This window comes from Bison bison, unplaced genomic scaffold (genome assembly GCF_000754665.1).
Source record: "Bison bison bison isolate TAMUID 2011002044 unplaced genomic scaffold, Bison_UMD1.0 scf7180017864353, whole genome shotgun sequence".
Classification (NCBI taxonomy): Eukaryota; Metazoa; Chordata; class Mammalia; order Artiodactyla; family Bovidae; genus Bison; species Bison bison.
The window spans coordinates 6,893,514-6,914,743 of record NW_011494925.1 but is presented as its reverse complement, the minus strand read 5'-3'; the positions used below and the strand labels follow the sequence as shown (position 1 = coordinate 6,914,743).

Sequence of the window (21,230 nt, the reverse complement as noted above, 5' to 3'; positions counted from 1 at the left end):
TCACCTCCCTACTCCTTCCACCTGACTAGCTCCTGCCTCGGGCAGCTTACTTAACCTCAGCTTCCTTTATACGGAAAAAGGAAAAAGAATTTTACATTTTCCTTATGCATGGATACTACCATTCACCTGTTAAGACTGCTGAGAGTTAAAATGCACATCAGCTGCATCAACACAGAGCCGAGTAAGGAAAGCAGATCATCACCATCATCATTAGAATACTCAGCCCATTTCCTAGCAACGGTAAACTGTTGATAAATGTTTATCACTAGCAAGGCAGTTTAAAGACAACGTATAAACTCGGTTAGTGTCTGGGGGCTCTTTTTCCTTTTCTTAGTCAGGGCTGTTGCTTCCTCTAGTAAGAAAGAGAGAGCTGCACGTAAGCATCAGATGTGAGGCTGTTGGAAAGGCTAACACAGATGGGTGACGACCAGCCCTGGAGCCAATACACCCCTGGGGACTTGGGGCAGAACCACCAGCTCCCGCAGGCCTGGAACAGCTGCTGCTCTGAGAGCAAAGGAAGGTGGCTGAGAAGCAGCCACAGCACAGCATTCCCAGAGGCCTTACTGCGAAACTTAGTGAAGAACCACAACCATGTGGCTTCTGCAGGGAGACAGACCTGGCCTGAGCCTGAGGGAGAGGATGTGTCCACCCTGCCGGGAGGCCGACTCCAGGGCTGGTGTGAGCAACAGCCCTTCCCTGGGATGCACCTGCACCAGGGCTTCCGGAAGAGCACCTCTGCCCAGGATGCCAGTCCAGGGGTGATACAGCAGCCATTTTTGTGGTTACCTGGTGGTAGGTGGATGAGGGTCTTCTGTCCCATCGGCTTTCAGGACCGGCCTGGCTTCTTCACTGACCGGCTGTGTTCTGTTTGATCGCACTGATGAGGGTGAGGGGGCAGGAGTGGGCGACCCTCTGTGTCAGGTTGTCTCCACGCTCCTGTGGTGCCGACACAGCCCTGGCACCAGCGCTGTCCTCGGCACAGCATCCCGCAGCGTGCGCCCTTGCCCCGGCCTGTGGCCCACAGCCCAGAAGCTGGAGACTCGACTCCCGCCTCTTTGTTGGGGTCTCGCGGCTTGTGGCACAGTCAGCCCCGCGAGGCCTTGCTGCCCGCTAGAGCCGCGGGAGCCACGCTCTGCCCGTCCGACCTCACTCGCCTTCAGCTTCTTAAAGAAAACATTCAAGGGCCTTCAGATGAGGTGACATCAAAGCCGACCTGTTCCTCAGCTGAGTTACCAAGGCAATCTGACAAAGATTTGCAGAGCTCCATTCTGGAAGCAGCACGCTGACAGGGAGGTGGGAGAGCAGTCACCAAAAGAAAGATCAACCACAGGAGCAGTGGCCAAGGGGCCTGCCCTTTTACCAGGTGGATGAAAGGCTTTCTGGGGCCTCCGGAGTTCTTCTCATTTACTATTCACTGTAACAAATGAAGTGATGAGGTTTCTGGCTGTTAAAAAATAACACATCCCAAAACCATGGTAACAGAATTCAGAAATTACACTAATATGCTACATTCTAATTTGTCTTTGACCGAATAGACTTCAAGTATGTAATTTGGGGGGAAGAGGGAAGGAGGATTTATTACTTGAAACAAAAACACTGGGGATATTTCCCAAAGCAGTGTCTCCAAATATGTAATAGTTTTAAAGTTCATGCAGAGATTAAAATTTAAATATACACCTTTTTGAAACCATGAAAATAAAAAAAGAATTGTTTTCTTTCCTTCTCAATTTCCAATCTTTTAAATGATAGCATAAAAATCCCCCACCGCTAAACTATTAATCTAAAGTTTAGTTTTTCATTTTCAAATAATAAACTTAGGGAATTCCCATAAGGGCCCACACTTCCACTGCCGGGGCAGGGGTTCAGTCCCTGGTTGAGGAACTAAGATCCCGCATACTGCACAGCATAGCTAATAATAATAAATTTACTCCCTTTATACATTTACAAGAACTCCCATATGCTTTTTGAAGATCAGTTTACATCAAATTTTTATCTGTAAGCCTAAAAAAAGTGTTTAAAAACCAGTAACTAGCATATAAAAAGACTCCACATCAAAAGCTGGACTACAGCCAGCAACCAAAATTCCTCACAGTGGTTCTGCTCAGGGCTGTTCCTCTCTGCCGGAGGGACACAGCCTGGAGAGGGTGCAGGGGCCACGGCTGGGAGGAAAGAGGCTGGCGATGCTGCTCTGATCCTGCAATGGACAGGACGGTCAGCTCGACAGACTGACCAGGCCCCAAACGCAAACAGAGCCCCGAAGTCTCACAACTGAAGGAGCGCTGGCCAAGCCACACACATGGCAAGCTGAGCCAGTTGGCACAGAGCTCAGCCTGGAGAAAGGCAACTCCCGGCCACTGTCACACAAAGCAAGGATCTCCAGCCACAGCTACTTCATGACCCTGTAATTCGTCAGCCTTTTGGGGGTGTGCTTATTTTCACAACAACAAATATGGTATCTACTTTCACGTTTAAATTGTTTCTGAATCATCATGATGTTTTAACATTTAAAAGAATTAAACAGTTCTACTTGCAGTGGTATAACAAGTTTTAATTCAAAATAGACACTCTGAAAACAATAAGTAAAAAAAAAAAAAAAACTTGAACAAGCTCTTTGAATTTACAACAGAGCACACCAACAATCACACACACATCAGTTTCACGATTGCCTCAAAAATGTACATTACAGCAATGACATGCAAGAATTATTAAAAATCCACGTGGTAGACTGTCGCATCTTCCAAGCACGCGGCACAGGCGCCTCTGCCGTGCATCACCAACACTGCGGCTCAAGGTCAAACAGGCTGGTCTCCATAACTGCTTCTGGTGCTTTAAGTTATTTCAGATTTTGTGGAAAAAACGAGGTCTAGTTGGCCGAAGGACAGTAACACGCTTGATTCCTTAGCAATAGCCCATCCCAGTAACCTGGACACCAGGCTATGGGAAAGCCCATTTTCCCAGAATGAATAAATTTACCTCCAGGAAACTGTCAGATTTAATACACCAACTAGGAGACTAGCTCCAGTCCATACATTTCACCTGTTCCCTGAAAACCTGTTTAAATCTTAGTAGCCACACTCAGGGATCAACATTTTATTCCTGAGTAACACAGACTTTCCCGTTCGCTGGTTTATGAACAGTCAGGTTAGGAGGAGAGCTTGTGTGTGTTTTCAGTGTTTGTTCTAAAGGCACTAAAGATTTATTGTCTTGTCTTTGAATGGAGAAGACATCACCATATCAAAAAGAGGGGAAAAGTCTACAGTAAGAAGTATTTTGTACCTACAGAATTACTTTATTTGTAAAATAACTCTTGATTTAAATACCAGACTTCAGGTTCAGTATATTTTTAACAAATGAAAACATTTGGTTTTCTGAGTTACAATCAAAAACAACTGTTAGGACGTAAACAACTGAAAAAACATAAATCAAAATTATAATCTAATAAGCAAATACCTTACAAGAAGAAATCAGCATAAGTTAATGCAGTGCATCCTTAAGGAACCAGACATGTCACGGAGGCTGCTACTCACTTCTCTAAACATTTACTGTATCGTCTGCTGCTACTTGGGAAGCTGAGGGAGAGCAGTTTTAATTTGCAGTTAATCAAGTGTTCTGAAACAAGCTGAAATTTCCTTAAATGAAAAATAAACATATATAGATTTCAGTTTTTATCATGCGATACTGACACTACTGGGAAAACAAGGCGTGCATGAATTATCAAAAGATTTAATTTACATGACAGGAAAAAACAAAAAATAATTGTTACAAAATCAAACTGCAGGAAACAAATTTCAAAGAACTATTCACTTCTTTATATAGAAGTCTTTCTGAGCACCTGAAAGAAATCTAAAGAGCAGCATAAAGACCACTGAAATTGATTAGTTCAACATACAGTGAAGAAAATAACATTTTTTAAAATCTCAATTGAAAAAACTGCTATTCATCTAATACTTTAGATTTCCTAACTTTTTTTTTTTTTTACAAGTTTTGTGGTTCATGCTCAAAGTTCAATCTGTGTTTAACATTTTTAAGTTCACACATGTCAAAGCCTAAAAGTACAGAAGGCTTGTGATTTTTTATTGCTTTCATGCAAATATACCTTCTTTTTCCAAAAAATGAAGCCACGTCAATTTTCCACACCCATAAGAGTGAGGATAACAATTCTATTTCCTTTTTACTGGGATATGGTCTCTTGTGGAAATAATCCCTAAGAAACTGCTTTTTGTCTTCGTAAGAACGGTCTTCGTACTTTTTAGGATTTAATGCTAAAATCTGAAGAGCGTCGTCACTAACAGGCGGTCCCTCCGTCCTGCCCTCACTCCGCTGCCGTTTAACAGGTGCAGCGCTCGCTGCCTTTTCTGGGGCCGGGTCTGTGTCCGCGTCTATGATGAGGGGCCGCTCCGTGCCATCCCTCTGGTCTTCGGCCCCGGAGTGGCCATCGGGCAGCTTTCTCTTCACTGAGAAGCTGGGGTCGTGGATCACCTCGCCGTTGACTAAAAGCAGCTCGCTGTTCTCCAGGAGGCCGGGCTGGCCCTGCAGGTCAGGGCTACTGTCCTTGGGGGCGCTGCGGCAGCGCAGCAGGTGGATGGCAATGGCTGCCAACGTCATGTTGCCGGTGTAGACCCCGCAGCAGTGGATGCACTTGAAAGCCGGAGACTTCAGAATCGTGTGGACTGTGGGCGTGATGTGGTGCCTCTCCTTCAGATGCAGCTCGTATGCCTCCGTTGTCACAAAGGTGCCAAAGCAAAAGGGGCAGGTCAACACCTGCTTGCCGGGCCTCCCAGACGCACCCTCAGCCTGGGGCCTCACCTTGATGTACACGGGCACCAGCGACTTGGAGTGTATCCCCGCCAGGATGGCCAGGTAGACCTCCCGCTCGCCCAGCTCCTCCCTGGGCAATATGGTAATAAAGTCAAGGTGGGGAAACAGCAGGTTGCCGTTGGCGTCGATATCCAGTTGAAAACCTTTGTTACTGTAATCCATGGGCAGCTTCTTCTTCCCCAGGTGCATGGTCCGACTGTGCTCTGAGAGGCCTCTGATATCGTGGAAGGTGCACGGGCAGAACAAGCACCCCAGCCCGTGCATCAGTAAGTGATGGATAAGCTCCTCCTCCGAAACTAAGCACTTACAAGACAGACACCGCACTGTCTTCTCTCTCATCCACTTTAAAAACGGCGCACATGCTGCCAGTTTCTCTGGCTCCAGTTTGTCAGCAGCTTTGGATTCACTGTGCTTATGCGCCACTTCCATATGGACCTGGTACACGTTGGAAGGAAAGAGCTCATTGCAAACGGGACAGGTTTTCCATTGCTTGGCCTGTTTGAGCACCTGATTCGCCTCTGCCACAGACGAAGAGGCCTGAACAAACATATTCTGAGTGGCATTTACCACCACGGGAGGGGAGGGCATGCCGGTCATGGAACTGGCCATCTGGGCAGCTGGGCCCGACTGCAGGAGCTGGATGGGCATCTGGGGAGGGGCAACGGTGGCGACGCTTCCAGGGGGCACGGGCAGAGTGACAGACACCGGGGCAAGTGTGTACGTGGGAATGCCGTTCACTTGTTTCCCTGTGGGTATGAGTTGTCGGAGAATAGAGCCCGACGTCAGGAAAGTGGTGTTTGGCGAAGCACCGGGTCTAATGGTCTGATTTGCAGGCAGAATGTTGGTATTCACAGACTGATTAAGCTGCAGGACCCCAGGCCTCACTGGCTGGCCCACAGGAAGAACTCCTGACATGACCGGCTGACTGAGCTGAAGAACACCAGAGTTAATGCCCTGGTTCACAGGAAGAACGGCTGATGAGACTGTCTGGTTGGGGGGAAGGAGCCCAGGTGGGACTACCTGGCCAGGCGGGAGCACCCGCAGCGGGACCGTCAGCCCTGTGGGCAGTGCTCCTGAGGGGGCCGTCTGCCCAATGGGGAGCACCCCTGACTGAACCACCTGGCCAGCAGGGAGAACCCCAGAAGTCGCTGTCTGTCCTGAAGGGATGACCCCAGCAGGGGTCACCTGTCCTGCAGGAAGGACCCCTGACGGGACTGTCCGACTCACAGAAATCACCCCTGGTGAGACTGCCTGAAGCACTCCAGGGGTGACAGATGGGTTGACAGGGAGGACCCCAGACCCAACAGGTCTATTCACCGAGAGAACTCCAGGTCCAACTGGCCTGCTTATGGGCCCCACAGGCTGGTTGAGAGGCAAAACCCCCGGGCGGATGGTCTGGTTTATGGGGAGGATACTGGTTCCAACAGACTTATTTACAGGTCCAACCGGCTGACTCAAAGGCAACACAGGAGGGTTTGCTGCCTGATTAAGTGGCACTCCGTGAGACAGAAAGACAGGCTGAGGCGTTGAGGGTGGCAGAGTGAGGCTGCTCTGGCCCACTGGCAGAGGACTAGAGACCAGAGTCATGTGAGGCTGGGCTACTGCGGGCGGAGAGTGGGTGACACTGCCCACAGCCCCCGCACCCACAGTCGCCGGAGGGGCTGCACCCTGAACCGGCTGCACCACGGTCTGGCTCTGGCCATTCTGCGGCAAGGCAAGGTGGAAGCACGGAGAGGAGGCTGGGATGCCTGGAGCACTGCTATTCGGCGGTATGGCCACGTGTGCAGCTGGTTTGGGAGCAATATGCATCTGCTTCAAAAGGCCAGTCTTCTTAATATGTTCTGAGATCACAGACCTAAGCTTGTTCTCCAAATCCCGGTGTATATCGGATGTCAAAATATGATACATTAAAGCGTCCTGGCTGCTGGCATTGGCGTTGCACTTTTTACAGTAATACCTGTCAGACAGGGGCAACTTCTCTGCACAGAGAGTGTCGTCAGCTCCTGGATGCTCACCCATCTCCTCAGTCCTCAGGCCAAAGTAGGAGTTAATTAAGTAGTGAAAATGTGCTACCAGCACATGCTTCTTCATGCTGTAGTACAGAGTGTTTGAAAAGTTACATTTTAAACATGTAAAACTTATCACATCACTCCTAGATGATTTTGTTTCACCTAAAATATTCACTGTGTAATTCTGGACTTTCCGAGCAGGTGCATGAAACATTCTGAAGTGCCTTCCCACAACTCTGGGTTGAGAGGAAAACACGCAGTTTGGGCAAGGGATCACCAGCTCCTGGTCAATTTCATCTTCATGGTAGCGATGTAAATGATTTTTGAATGAAGTAAGCACTTTTGTGGAGTATTTACAGAGGCTACAACAGTATGGTTTTGTTCGATATCTCTGTTAAAAAAAAAAGTCAAGCACAGTTTAATAAAACTACATAGTTTAATAAAAATCAGATGCTACACAATCTACAGTTAACAAGTAAACGATATTTTTTCTTCTAACTTGCTGGATCTAGGGCTGTGTTGTAAGGAAAAGCAGCTACAGACAACACACATCACAAAACCCTTTTCATTTTCTTCCTAAAACACTTTAAAAATGTAACAACTATTCTCAGCATTTAGGCCATACATACAAACTGCGTTTGGCCCCAAAAACATAGCTACCTGAAACCCATTTCCAAAGCCAGCCATTAAAATCACAAATCTCATTATTTAATCCTATACTCTGAATCAACTGCATCAATTGAACTCAATTCTCAGCAAGAAAAAACTACTTTCTCCCTTTTTTATTCCACTTTTCTTAGTTCCAAGTTGTTTTTACTCCAAATTCTAAAACTTCTGGAATGTTATAACTTAACCAAACTTGATAATTGTTAAACCAATCACCCCTTTCATTTCCCAGATTCCAGAAGACAAATGGACAGTGATAACCACTGAAGACAGAGGGGCTGTGGCTCACTCACTGTGAATAAGCCTGAGCTAAGTTCAAGCCACAGACTGCCACTCTGACAACATGGTATCTCTCTGTAAGGCAAATATGGGGAATTCAACAAGCCTGGGGCATAAGAACAGACATTTGTACAACAGCTGGCCAACTGAGGAGCACAATGTGTTCTAACATCCAGGAAGCCTTGCTGGTCTGACGTGAGAGTAGCATGGCAGGCACCAGATCCCAGAGCTGGAGCACCAGAAAACACTGCGCCTAGTTTCACAAAGCAGGAAGGCCAGGGTGTGGACAGGTTAGACAAGAGGGCAGAGGTCCTCCCGCCCTGCAGCTGTTTCCCGCTGATGCAGTGGCCGCTGGCCACCCCCGTCCTTCCCAGCGCTCGGAGACCACTCACACACACACACATACACATACAAATTCCCCTCCTGTGGGTTTTGTCACTCTCTCTGCTAGTCACACAGTCTTCCTCTTGGGTCACTGATCAGAGAAAGCACCCAAACACATTCAACAACATGTCACTACTGCCTTTTCAGCAATTAAGAAATCCCAGGTTCTGGCATTTCCAGGAGAATCTATAAAAAACCTAGGGGACAGCCAACCACACATCACATTTTAAAAAATATGTTTCACCAATTCGGACACACTTTTTTCTATTTTAATATCTCTGAAATCTGGAAGCACCTTATGCTGTACTTTAGTTTCATTTGTGGTTCATTTAAAATGGAGCATCTTATACTCCAAAAATACTGTATTGAAAAACCAGATACTTAATGAAAATTACACCCAGTTAAAGAGTCAACAGAACTAACAACTTGTTACTATCTGTTAGTACTGAACAGATCTTTGGATCAAGGAAAGATTTCTTAAATAAGACACCATAAATACAATCCATAATAGAAAATACATGCCTCCTGAGAAATCTGTATGCTGATCAAAAAGCAACAGTTAGAACTGGACACAAAACAACAGACTGGTTCAAAATTGGGAAAGGAGTACATCAAGACTGTATATTGTCACCCTCCTTCTTTAACTTTGATGCAGAGTAGTACATCATGCAAAATACCAGACTCGATGAAGCACAAGCTGTAATCAAGGTTGCCAGGAGAAACATCAATAACCTCAGATATGCAGATGACACACCCTAATGGCAGAAAGCAAACAGGAACTAAACAGCCTCTTGATGAAGGTCAAAGAGGAGTGTAAAAGCTGCCTTAAAACTTAACATTCAAAAAACGAAGATTATGGCATCTGGTCCCATCACTTCATGGCAAATAGATGTGGGGAAAAAAGGGAACAGTGACAAGACTTTTATTTTCTTGGGCTCCAAAATCACTGCTGACGGTGACTGCAGCCATGAAATTAAAAACACTTGCTCCTTGGAAGAAAATCTACAACAAACCTAGACATCATATTAAAAAGCAGAGACATAACTTTGCCAACAAAGGTCCGTCTAGTTAAAGCTATGGTTTTTCCAGTAGCCACGGATGGCTGTGAGAGTTGGACCATAAAGAAGGTTGAGCATCAAAGAATTGATGCTTTCAACTGTAATGCAGGAGAAGACTGTTCAGAGTCCCCTGGACTACAAGGAAATCAAACCAGTCAATCCTAAAGGAAATCAACCCTGAATATTCACTAGAAGGATTGATACTGAAGCTGAAGCTCCAAAACTTTGGCCACCTGATGCAAAGAGCCGACTCACTGGAAAAGACCCCGATGCTCGGAAAGATTGAGGGCAGGAGGAGAAGGGGATGACAGAGGATGAGATTGTTGGATGGCATCATCAACTCAATGGACATGAGTTTGAGCAAACTTTGGGAGATAGTGGAAGGATAGGGAATCCTGGTGTGCTGCAGTCCATGGGGTTGCAAAGAGTCAGACATGATTGAGTGACTGAACAACAGTAGAAAAAAATTATAAACAGGATTTTATCAAAGTAAGAAATCTTCTCTTTGAAAGATACTTTAAAAGACAAAAAGACAAACCACAAGCTAGAAGACAATATTTACAAACCACGTACCTAATAAAGGACTTGTGTCCATAAAACACACTGTGGACATGTTCAAGTCTCAGTAAGGAAACATATGACCCAATTTCTAGAAAACTGGCAAAACATTTAAGAGTAGAATACTTTAAACTAAAGAGGGTATCCAGATGCCACGGAAACACACGTAAAGATGCTCAACACTGTCAGTCACTAGGGAGATGCAAATTAAAACCAGAGAAGACACCACTACAAGCCTATTAAAATGGAAAATAAGCAGTTAAATCCAAAAGCACAAAAACCCTGACTGAGTCCAGTGAGGACGCAGAGCAGCCGGGACACACACCACTGGTGGGAAAGCAACATGGTACAGCCACTTTGGAAAACAGTCCGACAGTTTGTTACACAGATGGACCATATATTGTACAACCCAGCAATCTCACACCTGGCAATTACCCAAGAGACGTGAAAGCAAATGTTTAGAGAAAAACCTGTAAGTCAAAGTTCTAGGAAAGTCAGAAATAACTGGAGGGTGAGACCTTGGTTCACTGTAACAGAAAAATAACTAAGGAGAGAAGCAGAAAGAAGTGGAGTCAGGCATCACGGGCACTGCAGGATGCCTTGTCTCCGAGATCATCCCTGTCTCCCTTCTGCCTAAGGCCACATCTTCACGTCCCATAACAGCTGGGCTTCATTTCCAACATAACACAAGCATCTCCATCCCAAACCCAGATATCCAGCACATCTCATTTCTCTGCAGCATGAGCCACATAATCCAGCCGAGTAGCACATTCCTGCTGCAGTGGCCGAAAAACTGTCTTTGTTCAAAAATCCTATTTCCCAGACACAAATTAAAGAAGGTTCTCTACGAATACAGAGCAAGGTACTAAAACTAGCACGTAACACAGCCTCTACCACACCAGGTAACAGTGGTTTATTTTTTCTGAATATGGTACCTATTTAACATATTCAATTTCCACTATTTCACATTGTTATTTAACTTTTTGTGCCCATTCACACACAAAAAAACATAAACTCCCTAAGAAAAGAACCTTAACTTTCACCTTTTGCATCAAGCACTCAGAAAGTTGTAGCAGGAATTCAAAAAATGTTTCTTGATGAAGAGCATATAATTATACATTATACTGCATATTACATACAATCTTTTAGGAATTCAGATGAGAAAAATCAGAGAGGCCTAAGAAAATATTCACGAAGCCAAGGTATTCAAAATAAGGCATATCTGAAAAGCCATGAGCTGTTCTGAGCAGAATAGCCAAATCAGAGCGGTTTCAAGGAATCTTGTGTCTGTTGGTACAGAGGGGAATGTCGGGTCAAGGAAGGGAAGAGACACAGAACAGGCAGAAAGCAGGACTCAAGAGGACAAGCTGACAACAGAAATGTTTACAAATAAAATTCTGACAGAAAAACGACTGACGAGTTACAGAAAGCTTTTTTAAGCCAGAATTCTCAAGGGCTACGCTATTTGGACAAATGGGAGGGGGAGGCAATGAGCAGAGGCTGGTCCCCTTGGGGCAAGCTGCCTGGAGCCGAAGAGGTGCTAACCCAGCGGCTGGGCGGCAGGAAGGTTTTCCAGAGGAAACACTTTACAACGGAGAACTCAGCAGTATGTCACATAGTTTAGTGGGAATCTGCTTAACACTGAGGTTTCAAATTTATTATAAATTGTGTTCCCCGATTCAAACTCCATATTTTTAATTTTTGAAACCAGAATGTATGCTCATACTTGAAGTCATTTCTTTTTACTCAGAATAGTTACATAACTCAAAAGCCCTTCTTATATCAGAGGCACATAATAATAATATAGTAATTTCACTGTATCACTTCATCAACTTTATATGCAGAGAACTCTCACAGCATCAACAATCCTGTATTATAAAACATTTAACTTTTTCTACTTCCCTAAATGTTTACATTATACCCCTCCTCATCCCTTTCATTCATCTGCAACCCAGAAACACATGATGTTCCTCAGAACTAAACCAACACTTACCCCACGTTCTGAGGAAACATGAAAATTGGAAATAAAAATACATACCACTTTCTTTCCAGAAGGTTCCCACAGAGAAATATCTCCCCATGATGTGTTATAAAAGTACTTCTCTCCTGGGTCAAAGCCTTTAAGGTCCTTTTAGAAAGGGAGAAAAACAGAGATTATTATGTAATTTCATAAGATAAAGAAGAACGAACCCAATGGGATTCTTTGGCACTTAAGAAATCTACATGCAAGGGACTTCCCTGGTGGACCAGTGGTCACAAGTCCCAGCACTCCCAACGCAGGGAGCACAGGTTCAATCCCTGGTCAGGGAAATGAGATACCCTATGCTGCACAGTGCGTAGAAAGGGAGGGAAGGAGATAAAGAAAGAAAGAAAGGGAAACCTACATGGGAAAACTGAAATGAAAATATACCCCATGGCAAACGCTGACAGAGTTCCCATCAAGCTGGAGACCTGGGGAAAATGCTGAAATAATCCAAGTTAATACTACAGCTTCTGTACTTCAGCAGCTGCCTTTCAACTTATGTCAAGTCCTTACAGAGTTTATACTTAGTAAACGTATCTTCTGAGTTTCACAGAGTCTTAAATTCAATACATTTTTTTCTTCCTTTCCCACACTTCTTGTTTGCGCTTCATTAAACTGTCCTATTACAGAGCTGATTTCCTTCCTGGCCACACTTGCTGGGGTGCTGGATTCTTTCCATGTCTTTAGTCTTCCATAAATTCAAAAACATACATAAATATATATATATATATGTAGTTTTAAAAATACCATCTTATAAGAAATAAACAGATCAGATTTCCCACAAATAATTTCTGAAAGAGAAAACCCACATGAGCAAACACTGTCTTCCCAGTGTGAGCCCCATGGAGAAGCGTGTCTGGGGTGGGATGATGTGGGCACTCCAAGTGTTGGTAAGAAGTCAGACAGTGAATATGTAAGGCTTCGCCAGCATGCAGTCTGTCTGAAACAACTCCTCAAGCTTACCACTGTGCACAAAAGCAGCCACAGACAGTATGTAAACACAGACAAGCAAAGCTATATTTCAAGAAGTTTATTTACAAAATGGACAGCAAGCCAGATTTGGCCCAGTTTGCCTACCTCTGGTCTAAACACTCAAATAAGAAGTATAGAATGTCAGACTGAGTTAAAAACCACAATCCAATTATATGTTGACTGACTGGTTCAAAATCAGGAAAGGAGTCCAAGGCTGCATACTGTCACCCTGCTTATGTAACTTTTTTGCAGAGTACATCATCCAAAATGCCGGGCTAGATGAATTCACAAACTGGAATCAAGACTGCTGGGATTCATCAACCTCAGATATGTAGATGATACCACTCTAGTGGCAGAAAGTGAAGAAGAACTAAAGAGCCTTTTGATGAGGGTGAAAAAGGAGGGTGAAAAAGCTGGCTTAACACTAAACATTCAAAAAACTAAGATCATGATATCCAGTCCCATCGCTTCATGGCAACTAGAAGGTGAAAAAGTGGAAGCAGTGACAGATTTTACTTTCTTTGGTTCCAAAATCCCTGCAGACGATGACCACAGCCATGAAATTAAAAAGACGCCTGCTCCCTGGAAGAAAATCTACCACAAACCTAGACAACATATTAAAAATCAGGCATCACCTTGCCAGCAAAGGTCCATTTAGTGAAAGCTATGGTTTTTCCAGCAGTCATGTATGGATGTGAGAGTTGGACCATAAAAAAGGCTGAGCACCAAAGAACTGCTTTCAAATTGTGGTATTGGAGAAGACTATTGACAGTCCCTTGGACAGCAAGGAGATCAAACCAGTCCTAAAGGAAACCATTTCCTAAAGGAAATCAACCCTGAATATGGAAGGACTGTTGCTGAAGCTTCAATACTTTGGCCAAGTGATACAAAGGGCAGACGCACTGGAAAAGACCCTGATGCTAGGAAAGACTGAGGCAAAAGGGGAAGGGGCTGGCAGAGGATGAGATGGTTAGATAGCATCACCAGCAAGAATTTGAGCAAACTCCAAGAAACAGTGGTGGACAGAGGAGCCTGGCATGTTACAGTCCATGAGGTCACAAAGAGTGAAACACAACTTAAGAGACTAAACAACAGCAACACTTATATGCTGTCTATAAAAATTTCACTTCAAATACAAAATCACAGAGAGGTCAAAGATAAAAAGAAGGAAATCAATATCATGTGACCACTGGTCAAAAAAAAGCTGATATAAATCACCAATGCCAAAAAGAGAGGGGAGGACTTTTTCTGGTGGCAATCGGATAAGAATCCACCTGCCAATGCAAGGACAGCAGTCCAATCCCTGGTCCAGGAAGATTCCACACGCCAGGGTGCAGCTAAGCCCGCAACCTGCAGCTGCTGAAGCCCTTGCACCTGGAGCCCGTGCTCTGCAGCAAGGGAAGCCACCACAGTGAGAAATCAGCGCCCCGTGACGAAGAAGCCCCCACTTGCCACAGCTAGAGAAAACCTGTGCAAAGCAACGAAAACCCAGAGCGGCCAAAGAATAAACAGAGATACCACTATGGTTCCTACAGATGAGAAAATAATATGAACACCATAATGCCAATAAACTCAACAAATTAAACTGACAAGGACAAATCTCTTAAAAGAGTATGAGAAAAAGCTCACTCAGGAAAATCAGGTAACCCGATAGCCTGATGTCTAGTGTAGAAACTGACTTCATAATTAAAGCCCTTCCCACAAAGGAAGCTCCAATTACAGACAGCTTCACTGGGAGTTCTACTAAACATGGTATTATCAATTCTACATAGACTCTTCCAGAAAATAAAAAGAAAGAAACAACTCCCAATTCATTTCACAAGGCTGGCCAAGACTTGACAAAGATGTAACAGAAAGTGAAAACTACAGACCATACCCTTCAAGAACATAGATGAAAAATCCTTAACAAAATGTTTGCAAATCAATCCACATACTAAAAAGGACCAAGTGGAATTTATCCCAGGGATAGAGGTTGGTTTAACAATTTTTTTTCTTAAAAAATAACAAAAATAAAAGTCATGTAATTCACTAGACTAAAAAAAGAAAACTATATTAATATAGAGAAGTCATCTGACAAAATTCAACCATCAGTCAATAATTTCTGCTCTCAGCAAAGTATGAATAAGGATCTTTCTCAACCTGAAAAGGGGATCTCCCAAAAACATGTAGCTAACAACTATGCTGCAGGGTAACATAAAGAACATTCTTACATCTATTTTAGGCTTCATTTCAAAAATTTTTTGAAAACCAACACTATCGAAAGGTAGTGAGGATGTGGAGCAAGGGAAACCCTCCCCACTGCTGTCAGGAGTGTGAAATCACACTACTACTTTGGATAATACCAAATCTAGATACTTATCCAAGAAATACCAAAACAGCTGTCCACAAAAAACACTTTTATAAGAATATTTGAAAAAAAAAGTGCTAGTTGCTTAGCTGTGCCGGCTCTTTGCAACCCCACCAGGCTCCTCTGTCCATGGGATTCTTCAGGCGATACTGGAGTGGGCAGCCATTCCCTTCTCCAGGGGACCTTCCCAACCCAGGATCAAAACCACATCACCTGCAGGCAGATTCTTTACTGTCTGAGCCACCAGGGAAGCCCTATAAGAATATTTATAAGAACCTTACTCATAATAACCCCAAACCAGAAACGGCCTAGGTGTTCACATTAGAAGAATCAATAACAAACTACTCACAGAATGGGATCCTCCTCAGCAACAAAAACGAGCAGCTACAGAGAAACAACACAGAAGAATCTTCCCCAGGAGCACCTATTATTTCACTCGTATAACACATCAGCCAGGCAAATCTCATCCACAGCGAAAATCTTCAGCATGATGGTAACCGGTAGGGTGGGGTGGGGTCTGACTGCCACACCAGGCCCTGTGCCCTGACAGGGGCTTGTACTGCATGAATCAGTGCATTTCCAAACCCATCAACTGGAGACGGCTACGGTGCATCTCACAAACATATAAATTCCCCTCCCACTAAAAGCTGTAAAGAAATACTAAACTTGTGTTAACGATACACCTATGCTGTAAGAGTTTAAGGGCAAATTTATCAATGCCTGAAACTTAGAAATGCATCCAAGTATAAGATAGAAGATGTTCCCTGGTGGTCCAATGGCTAATACTCTGCACTCCCAGTGCATGGGGCCTGGGTTCAATTCCTGGTCAGGGAACTAGATCCCACATGCTGAAACTAAAGATCCCACATGTTGCAACTAAGACCCAGTGCAGCCGAACAGATAATTTTTTGTTTAAATAAGGTTGAATGATGGGTGTATATACATATGCGTGTTAATTTTATAGAATTTAAAAAAAAATAAAAATAAAAATAAAAAAATTTTTATAGAATTTAGGTGGGAGGTACATGGGTTTTCATGGTACAATCCTTTCAGTACTTCTATAGGCTTCAATTTTTCATAAGAAAATACTGGAAAAGGAAGAAGTAAGCAGTAATGTTCTACAGCAGGAGATGAGAAGGGTTGAAGGGAAGAAGTGCTTTCCACTGTCAGATGCAGGGAAAAAAGAGCTAGTATGGGCTTCCCTGGTGGCTCAGTGGTAAAGAATCCACCTGCCAAGCAAGAGACATAGGTTCAATCCCTGGGTCGGGAATATCCCCTGGAGGAGGAAATGGCAACCCATTCCAGTGTTATTGCCTAGGAAATTCCTAGGAAATCCCTAGACAAAGGAGCCTGGTGGGCGACAGTCCATGGGTCAGAAAGGAGTCAGATTCAACTTGTGACTAAAGAACAAGAAAACCCAATTATTAGGAAATAAACAGATTAACTATTTCAATATTTCTTGTAGATTAAGATACCTGGTGTTCACAACTGAACAGTTTGCTGGCTGCACACCAAAATTAAAACAACCTGAGAACTGAACAAAGATACAAAAAGAGATAATCAAAGAAACCAAAAGTTGTTTCTTTGAAAAGATCAACAAAATTTACAAATGTTTAGCTAGACTGACAGAAAAAAGAGAGAAGATAAAAGTAAGTAAAACCAGAAATGAAAGTGGGTGTTTTACAACTGACCTTACAGAAATCAAAGGATTAGATGAAAATACTAGCAACAACTGTATACAAACAAAATAGATAAACTAAATGAAATAGACAAACTCCTAAAAACACACTAATTATCCAAACTTATTCAAGAAATAGAAAATTTCAACAGACCTATAACAAGTAGAGATTGAATCAAAAGGCATAATCAAAAATATCAAAACAAAGAAAAGTCCAGGGCCAGATGGCTTCATTGATTAATTCTACCAAATATTTAAAGAAGAATTAACACCAGTTCTTCTCAAACTCTTCTTCCCACAACAGAAGAGGAGGTAACACTTCCTAATTCATTTTACATGGCCAGCATTATCCTAATAACAGAGCTAAAGAGACATCACAAGAAGAGAAAATTACAAATATTCTTTATGAAAAAAAATGAAAACTACATAATGGATACTAAGGAACAAAACCCTAGAGTGATTAGATTATACACTATGACCAAGTGGGATTTATATCAGGAATGCCAGCAGAGGCAGCATAAGAAAATCTACCAGTGTAATATACCAAAGATAACAGAACAAAGGGGAGAAAACCCCACACAACTACTTCAAGTGGCAGAGAAAGCATCTGATAAAATCCAACATCCTTTCATGATTAAGAAAACACTCAGAAAACTAGAACAGAACTTTCTCAGCATGACAAAGGCACTGATGGACACCATGACACTCAATAGTGAGAGACGGAAAGCGTTCCCCCAACACTGCGAACAAGACAAGGACGCCTGCTTTCACCACTGCTATTCAGTATTGTCCTGGAGTCCTAGCCAGAGCTCTTAGACAAGAAAAACAAATAAAAGGTATCTACATTGAAAGGGAAGAAGTATAACTTTCTATTCACAGGTGATACGATCCTATTAAGAATCCAAAGTGGGGCTTCCCTTGTGGCTGCCAATGTAAGAGACATGGGTTCAATCCCCGATCCAGGAAGATCCCACATGCCAAGGAGCAAATAAGCTCGTGTGCCACAACTACCGAGCCTGTGCTCCAGAGCCCGAGAGCCGCAAATACTGAGCCATGTGCTACAGCTACTGAAGCCCCAGCACCTGGGAGCCCATGTTCTCCAACAAGATCAGACACCACAATGAGAAGCCTGTGCACCACAACTAGAGAGCAGTCCCCACTCTCTGAAACTGGAGAAAATCCGTGTGCAACAGTGAAGACCCAGCACAGCCAAAAAAAAGAATCCAAAAGAAGCTACCAGAGGTAATAATAAATTCAGTAAAAATGCCGGGTACAAAATGAACATACATAAGTTAGTTGTTTTTTATACACCTGTAATGAAAAATCTGAAAATGAATTAAGATAACAATTTCATTTACAATACCATCTAAAATAATAAAATGCCTAGGTATAAATATAACCAAGGAGGTAGGTGAAAGCCTTGTAGACTGAAAACTACAAACATTATTGAAAAACATTAAAGACCTAAATAAATAGAAACACATCCTTTATTCATGGGTAGGAATACTGCCAAGATGTCAATACTATCCAGCATGATCTACAATATAATCCCAATCAAAATTCCAATAGTCTGGCAGAAACAGAAACTCCAATCCTTAAGTTCATATGGAAGTGAAAGGGGCCCCTAACAGCCTAAACAATATTGGGGGAAAGAAAAAACAAAGAAGTTGAAGAACTCACACTTTCCAACTTCAAAACTTAACACAAAACTATGGTAATCAAAACACTGTAATACTATTGTAAGGAAAAACATACAGATTAATGAAAGAGAACTGAGAGTTCATAAATAAATCCATGTAGCTATGGCCAAATCATTTTCTACAAAGCTACCAATTCCATTCAATGGGGGAAAATTAGTGAAATAAATGGCTCTGGAACAACTGGATTTCCACATGCAAAAGAATGAAGTTGGACCCTTGCAACACACCATATACAAAATTAATACAGATCAACAATCTAAACAAAAAGAACTACAACCGTAATACTCTTAGAAGAAAACACAGAAAAATTTTAACTTGAATCTGGCAATGGCTTCTTAGATACAACATAGAAAGCACTGCAAACACACAAACAGGACTCCATCAAAATATAAAACTTTAGTGCATCAAAAGATATTAAGAAAGTAAAAAGAGAATGGGAGAAAACATCTACAAATGGGAAAAAACATCTACAAATCATACCTAATAAGGGTTTAATATCCAGAGTACATAAAAAACTACATCTCAGCAACAAAAGGACAAACAATCTGATTTAAAAATGAACAAGACTTGAAAGCAAATCTCCAAAGATATCCAAATGGCCAATAAGTACATGAAAAAATGCTCAACATCATTAGTGGCCACAGTGGCGAGGGAGGGAGGGAGAGAAAGAGGACGAGAGAAAAAGAACAAACAGCAAGGCTGTGGCTAAACTGGACCCCTCATGCATGGCTGGTGGGAACTGAAAAGGGTACAGCCACTTTGGAAAGTTAGGTGGGTCCTCATAAAAGCTAAACAATTATTACATGATCCAGCAAAAAAATGAAAATAGGGCCTCAAACAGACACATATGAGCCAAAGTTCACTACAGCATTATTCACAATAGCCAAAAGACAAAATCAACCCTAGTGTCTATCAACAGATAAACTGATAAAATGCAATATGTGGTTATATAACGGACTGCTTCTGCTGCTGCTGCTGCTGCTAGGTCGCTTCAGTTGTGTCCGACTCTGTGCAACCCCATAAATGGCAGCCCACCAGGCTCCCCCGTCCCTGGGATTCTCCAGGCAAGAAAACTGGAGTGGGTTGCCATTTCCTTCTCCAATGCATGAAAGTGAAAAGTGAAAGTGATGTCACTCAGTCGTGTCCGACCCTCAGCGTTCCCATGGACTGCAGCCTTCCAGGCTCCTCCGTCCATGGGATCTTCCAGGCAAGAGTACTGGAGCGGGGTGCCATTAACTTCTCCTCGCTTGGCCATAAGAAGGACTAACATATTGACACGTGCCACAACATGAACCTCAAAAACATTAAGTAAAATAAGCAAGTCACAAAAGATCCAATATTGCACGCTCCACTCACATGAAATATCTCTAACAGACAAATCTATGGAGACATATAGTAGATTACAGGTTATCAGGGGCTGTGGTATCAGCATAGGGATTTATTACTTAAGAGTTTCTGTTTGAGATGATAACAACTAGATGGTGGAATCTAGTTGCAAAACAGTGTGAATGTAATTAATGGTACTGAATTGTACACTTAAAAATGGCTAAATGGGCAATTCCCCTGGTGGTCCAGTGATTATAACTCGGAGATTTCAACACTACAGCCAGGGTTCAGTCCCTGGTCAGAGAAATAAGATCCCACGAGTCACACAGCAATGGCAATTTCATGTTATATCTTACTTTTATAAAAAATTTCTAAGTACACTTGGAAGATTTCAGGGGAAAAGAGATTAAAATAGTTCATTACTTATCTTATACTGATTACATATTGAAATATTTGTAACATATGAGGCTAAATAAACTAAATTATTAAATTAAAAAAATAAAGAACTGGAAAAGTCTTTGCCAACACCAAAGAGGCGCTGCAACCACTGCAGGTGCACAGGGTCCTGTGTTCAGACAGGTCAGTGCAGGGTGAGTGCCTGCTATCACCATTTTTAAAATGTTGATAAGTTAACTCTGAATTTGTTTTATGACGTGAAGTCTGACAGGACAATGAAGCGCACACCAGGGGCTTGAAGCTTCAGCTCACACACGGTCCCACCGCCACTGTTTCTGGGACAGAGCCTGTCCCTGCTCTCGGTCCCCATACCCTCCATGCTCCCCTCTCCCACAACCACTCTGAGACTCTCGCCCACCACCTGGGCCAAGAGCTGAGCTATCAGGAGGTCCACATTCCACAGTCACCCTGCTAAAAGCCAGGTTCAGACTTGGGGAGAGGAGGAGGCAAGGTGGTCACCAGCCTCACCCTGGGCTGGCAGCACCACGGTGTTTGGCAGATAACTTGGCACCTAGAGCCCACTCTGAATCCAAGTACCAGAAGCATCCTGGCTCAGAAGCTGAAATCACGTGGGAGCTATCATCTGCCTGGGACAGCACACTTCCCCACATTTTCACTTTGCACAGGGCCCTTCAAAGTATCTAGCTAGCCTTTAATACAGAGAAGGCAATGGTACCCCACGCCAGTACTCTTGCCTAGAAAATCCCATGGATGGAGGAGCCTGGTGGACTGCAGTCCATGGAGTCGCTAAGAGGCAGAAACGACTGAGCGACTTCACTTTCACTTTTCACTTTCATGCATTGGAGAAGGAAATGGCAACCCACTCCAGTGTTCTTGCCTGGAGAACCCCAGGGACGGGGGAGCCTGGTGGGCTGCCGTCTATGGGGTCGCACAGAGTTGGACACGACTGAAGTGACTTAGCAGCAGCAGCAGCCTTTACTATAACGGATCAAATG

General features: G+C 43.3%; 1 protein-coding gene across 2 annotated transcripts in view; it reads right to left on the bottom strand.

Moving 5' to 3' along the window:
• Positions 1-3,266: 3,266 nt before the first annotated feature.
• Positions 3,267-21,230, bottom strand: part of ADNP2 (ADNP homeobox 2) — a 28,226-nt gene continuing 10,262 nt past the window's right edge. For both annotated transcript variants that reach the window (XM_010855084.1, XM_010855085.1), the window contains exons 3-4: positions 11,811-11,900; positions 3,267-7,218 (exon numbers count right to left, since the gene is read on the bottom strand). In XM_010855084.1, the coding sequence (XP_010853386.1) occupies positions 3,976-7,218; positions 11,811-11,900 (3,333 nt within the window). In that variant the 3' untranslated portion in view covers positions 3,267-3,975. The remainder of the gene's footprint in view (positions 7,219-11,810; positions 11,901-21,230) is intronic.